The sequence below is a fragment of the Stegostoma tigrinum genome, chromosome 23 (genome assembly GCF_030684315.1).
Source record: "Stegostoma tigrinum isolate sSteTig4 chromosome 23, sSteTig4.hap1, whole genome shotgun sequence".
Taxonomy (NCBI): Eukaryota; Metazoa; Chordata; class Chondrichthyes; order Orectolobiformes; family Stegostomatidae; genus Stegostoma; species Stegostoma tigrinum.
In genome coordinates this window covers 31,450,831-31,456,830 of record NC_081376.1, presented here as the reverse complement: position 1 = coordinate 31,456,830, position 6,000 = coordinate 31,450,831, and the positions used below count along the sequence as shown (strand labels likewise).

The following is a 6,000-nucleotide window of genomic DNA, read 5'->3' as shown; positions in this document are numbered from 1 at the left end:
CCTGAAGGTCAGCACTGCATTGGACTCCAGACAAATTCACACCTTCTGCAATCGCAACTTAATTGCAGAATTGCTTAAAAAACCAGTATTGACCAAAGCAAGAGCTGCATGAGACAAATCAAACCTAATGTGACTATGTTCAGGAACATTAATGGATTGGAATGAAACTAGCACACTGTACAAAGCACCATGCTAAGATTTATTTCACTCCTAAGTTGGCAATAGGTGGAAGATAATTACATGGTAATATTTGAATATATATTTAACAGGTCATTTCATTTGGATATTAAATTGGAAGCATACAATAAACTCTAAATAAATACAACTAAAACAAGTTCATAAGCAACATGTATCTGTAAAATGGAACTTTGATAAAACTTTGACATTTTGAGGTTGTTATTACAGGTGGAATCTCTACCGCTGATTAAATTCCTATATCTGAACCCCCATGGGCAGTGTTAAATTTGTATGGCGCAGATGATCTAACCAATTGCTAACATTTGTTTCCAGTGTGAGTTATTTTAGGTAGAGAGACACTGACTATTCTTCTTCTATTTTGAGACTGGCATCATGAGCTAACATAGATGCTTGAATTGAGCTGAAGAAGAAATGCCTGTTTTCTCCTAAAGGAATTGGCTGGCACTGCTTGAATCTCTATGGGTGTTTGCCTGAAGGAGTCTAAGCACTAACAGCTTGCTGGTCCTGCTTTTAATTGGATTCACATCTCTGCTTTGCTAGAGATAAGTTTGAATATCATAACATTGAATCTTAATGGTTCTGTAGGCTGTGGGCTGTAGCTTTGGGGCCTATATAGCTGCATGTTTTAAATCATTTACTAATCATTAGTCACATCTCCAAATTAAACAGTTGAGCTGGCTGTGTTACACTAAGTAGCTCACGCTGCTTGCTGAACATTGTTTTGTCAGCCAGCCTGAATTCACATTGCCAGTAGCTGAGGAGGAAGCAGAGCTTTATCTATAACATACCTGCAGGGAACTATGGGGAGTTACCATAGGAATAGAAATGAAAGAAGATTCAATAGAAAATGTCCAAAAAATTTAAGCAGATCTCACTCTTAAAAAGTAAGCAGTGCTAGTCAACTGTAGTCTAAGCTCATCCATCAGGCTTATTTCACTACACAGTAGATGAGTGATTACGGAAAAATAAATAGGGAAAACCAATTCAAACATGTAAAAAGAAAAACAAAATATAGAGGTATTTCTAAATTGTTTTTGTTGTACCACTCTTTAAAATAGAAACAGTTGTTGCCTTCTAATTGGAGCTGTAGAGGTGACAATGCAAATATTGTTACTGCAGCAGGTTAGGAATCTTGTAGCATGATCTGGTGAATACTCTGAGGAGCCAGGGAGTCAAAGAGACTGCTGATCAATTGTTCCACCTGTTCAAGAAATCAAGGTAATGGAGAGGAATCATTCACCTTATAAACCATAAGAGTAAAGTAGAGGGAGGAATCGTACACCCCATAAATTAATTCCTAACTCCTCTCTCTACATATTCTTCCAGAATGTTTGTTTGTTTCTTTCCACATATGAACAAGCCTTTGACATAACTGACATATGATGATTGGTCTTAGTTGAATCCTAGCTAAGGGATGATGACACCTTTCCCTAAATTAAGCCTCCTTGCCAGGCAAAACAATCCACCATTTTATTTGCCTAGACAGTTGCAATGCCAGTAAGGCGCAGATCACCAAATTACACTTTGGTTTATTGTTCTACTACTCTGGCACTTCCTCTTCCTTTTGAGCTTCTCATCTTTCTACATCCCTCTCACCTCTCTTAAAATCCATGCTCTGTATCTCCCATCCAAGAATGATTTAAAATGTTCTCATCAAGTTATCATTATTACTGTCATCCCTCAGTATCTGCACCAATTTTTAAATTTTTCTCTTCTGAATTCATCGCTGTCTTATCCTCCCTGTACCTCTCTATGTAAACTCCCCAAACTGTATTCACAACTACCTCATTGCCATTTAAACTGCATTGCTACTCCCATTGTATGAATTACAGAAAATGCCCTCTCTTCAATTCCTTTCATCAACCTCAACCTATCTAAACCCTGCTTTCTTCTGTGTCTCACCACCCAACACTGAAAAGCAATCTTCCAATTCACTTATTGCAGTAATTTTAAAATCCCAAACAGAGTCATACAGTACGGAAAGAGACCCTTCAGTCCAATCAGTCCATGTTGAAAATAATCCCAAATTAAACTAGTTCCACCTGCCTGCTCCTGGCTCAAATCCCTCCAAACCTTTCCAATTCATATATCCATCCAAATGTCTTTTAAACATTGTACTTGTCCCTGCATTCACCACTTCATCAAGAAGTTCACTGCACATGCAAACGACCCTCTGTATTTCAAAAAAAAAGTTGCCTCATGTCTTTTTTAAATCTCTCTCCTCTCACCTTTTAAAAATATGGCCCTTAGGGAAAAGACAACTACCATCAATTCTATATTTACCTCTCATTATTTTACAAACTTATATCAGGTCACCCTTCAACCTCCTATGCTCCAGTGAAAAAAAGTTCCAGTCTATCCAGCCTTTCTTTATAACTTAAACCTGCCATGCCTGGCAACATCCTGGAAAATGTCGAGTTCAGCCACCCCATTCCCCATGGGAATTCTGCAGCTCATGGTTTGGTGAAACAAACCTTTATTTATGCTTTTGAAATTCTTGACCCCATTAAAACTTTGCTACTCTCACTGAAGTCATTCCATGCCTAGTTTCTCATTTCTACTCTGTAAGGTCCAATAGATGCAGACTTGAACAGATATTCAGAACAACTGGCTTTGTAATTTATTTCCAAGTTTTGTTGGTCTACAAGAGGACTATCAGGTCTATTCTTGTCCACTAAAACTGCTCACTATTCCTGGAATACAAAGATAATGCCTGGGTTAGTTTTCTAGACAACCCATCCACTTTATTCCCTTTCCTGTCTTTTGCAACTTCACCAGCACGTATGAGGGCCTTATGGAGTTTTTTGTCTCTAAGATCAAGACCATCCAATCAGCAGATCTGTTGTGTCTCTCCATTCAACTACCCCACAGGACAAAATTTCTTCTAAAGGTCCTACTGCCTTAGCTCTTAATTTGTGTTGTTCTCCAATATATTTCCTAGCTCCCCTCATGTCCTCTCCAAACTCATCTTGGCTATGAAAACTTTATTTCGCCCCTGACTTCCCACAGTAGTTGGTATTAACTGTTCTCTTTTTCTTCAGGTATTATCCCATTCAAATCTTATCAGCTTCTGCACAAAACAGTTGAATTTATTGTCCATGAACATGTTGTGTCCAAAGTCCATATCCATCTTTCTTGGAGCTTCAAGACTGAACTTATCTAATCAGTTTCCTGACTTCACTACAGTATCAGAATGGCTGTCATTAAAGTTTCAAACAATGTTTTACATGATTGAGACAAAGGAAAGCTAAACCTTGTATTGCACGATCAATGCAAAAGGTACAGGAGGTACAGAGTCTTAAAAATGCATTCTGAACTTTATTTTATATGTACTCCAATAAGATTTGGACATAAGAAATGAAGCTAGGCAGATGGAAGGGTTTCAGTTGAAAAAAATTTAGTATCAATGATTAGTTAGATTTAGAGTACTTATGGTAAAGAATGATAAAGAAAGATCAACAGCAAAAGTTTTAAACTGGGGAAGGCTAATTTTGCTAAGCTCTGACATGATTTGGAAAATGTGGACTGGAAATAGTTAGTTACTTTGTAGGTAAATCAGCGTGGGTGTGGTGCCAAATATCCAAGGATAAGATAGTGAGGGTTCAGAAAAAATATGTTTCCACAAAGAAAAGAGATGTAATTCTCAAATTTGGATCCCCCTTGATATCAAAGTGCTTATGCAGTAAGATAAGGCAAAAAATGAAACTTATGTCAGATACCAAGAGCTAAATACTGCAGGAAATCTAGGGGAATATAGGAATTGTGAAAGTAACTCCACATAGGCTGGTATCCCTTCACCCTTTATTTATATATGCTTTTTTTTTGAAAAAATATACTTTATTCATAAGATGTACAAAAAATAAAACATTTATACACCGACCCAGTCATGCAAGCCGCTCCGGGTTACCCAGGGGGTACATACACCAACTAAAGGAAAAAAAACAAACAAAGAAGAAAAGAAAAACAAAGAAAATACCCCGGCAGTCGTCACCCCGCGCAGTCCCAGTTAGCCCCCTGACCAGTTGGGGAAGGCGCCAGCTGGGCCCAGTTACCAGATAGGGCCCTTTTTTCTATTCTGGACAAGGGGTTTCATACCGTGGTCTTTCCCCACCGCGCCTTGGCGGCGGCTGCCCCAAGCTTTAGTGCGTCCCTCAGCACGTGGTCCTGGACCTTGGAGTGCGCCAGTCTGCAACATTTGGTCGGGGTCAGTTCTTTCAGCTGGCAGAATAGCAAGTTGCGGGCAGACCAAAGAGCGTCTTTCACCGCATTGACGGTCCTCCAGGCGCAGTTGATGTTGGTCTCAGTGTGCGTCCCGGGAAACAGCCCGTAGAGCACGGAGTCCCGCGTCATGGAGCTGCTTGGGACGAACCTTGACAAATACCACTGCATCCCCCTCCAGACCTCCTGCGCAGAGGCACACTCCAGAAGGAGGTGATCGACAGTCTCGTCGCCCCCGCAGGCACCTCGAGGGCAGCGTGCGGTGGTGCAGAGATTCCGGGCATGCATAAAGGATGTCACTGGTAGAGCCCCTCTCACCGCCAGCCAAGCAATGTCCTTGTGCTTGTCTGAAAGTTCTGGCGATGAGGCATTCTGCCAAACGACTTTGGCAGTCTGCATGGGGAACCACACGACGGGATCCACCCTCTCCTTTTCCCGAAGGGTCTCGAGGATACTACATGCTGACCACTGCCTGATGGCCTTGTGGTCAAAGGTGTTTCCTTTCAAAAATTTCTCCACGAAGGACAGGTGGTACGGAATGGTCCAACTACTCGGAGCGTTCTGCGGCAACGAGGCCGGGCCCATCCTTCGCAACACCGGGGACAGGTAGAACCTCAGTAAGTAGAGACACTTGATGTTTGCGTACTGAGGATCTACGCACAGCTTGATGCAGCCGCACACAAAGGTAGCCGTCAGGGCGAGGGTGGCGTTCGGTACGCCCATTCCCCCATTTTCCAGGCCTTTGTACATGGTGTTCCTGCGGACCCACTCCATCCTCGACCCCCAAATGAAGTGAAAGATGGCCCGGGTGACCGCAGCGGAGCAGGTCCTGGGAATAGGCCAGGCCTGCGTCACATACAACAGTACCGAAAGCCCCTCGAGCCTGACAACCAGGTTCTTACCCGCGATGGAGAGGGACCGGAGCGTCCACCTGCCCAGCTTCTGCTTCAATTTGGTGATACCCTCCTCCCAAGTCTTAGTGCACGACCCAGCTCCACCAAACCAAAAACCCAGCACCTACAGGTAGTCTGTCCTGACGGTGAAGGGGATGAAGAAGCAGTCGTCCCAGTTCCCGAAGAACATGGCCTCGCTCTTACCCCTATTGACTTTGGCACCCGAGGCCAGTTCAAACTGGCCGCAGATGTCCAACAGCCTACTCACCGACCGACGATCGGTACAGAAGACGGTGACATCGTCCATGTACAGGGAGGTCTTGACCTGAAGGCCTCCGCTGCCTGGGATAGTCACGCCCTTCAGGCTCACGTCCTTCCTGATGGATGCGGCGAAGGGCTCCACACAGCACACGAACAAGGCAGGAGAGCGCGGGCAGCACTGCCTGACTCCAGATCTGACTGGAAAACTCTCCAATTCCCGCCCGTTGATCGAGACTGCGCTAACGATGTTGGTGTAGAGCAGCCGGATCCAATTGCGGATGCCCTCCCCGAACCCCAATTTGGAGAGGACGTCCCTCATGTAAGCATGAGAGACCCTGTCGAAGGCCTTCTCCTGGTCCAGGCTGACGAGGCAGGTGTCCACCCGCCTGTCCTGCACGTAGGCAATCGTATCCCTGATGAGCGCGAGGCT

At 43.8% G+C, this 6,000-nt stretch overlaps 1 protein-coding gene across 3 annotated transcripts in view; it reads right to left on the bottom strand.

Moving 5' to 3' along the window:
* Nucleotides 1-211: 211 nt before the first annotated feature.
* Nucleotides 212-6,000, bottom strand: part of LOC125462536 (dynein axonemal assembly factor 8) — a 77,236-nt gene continuing 71,447 nt past the window's right edge. For all 3 annotated transcript variants that reach the window (XM_048552667.2, XM_048552666.2, XM_048552668.2), the window contains exon 32: nt 212-1,399. In XM_048552667.2, the coding sequence (XP_048408624.2) occupies nt 1,322-1,399 (78 nt within the window). In that variant the 3' untranslated portion in view covers nt 212-1,321. The remainder of the gene's footprint in view (nt 1,400-6,000) is intronic.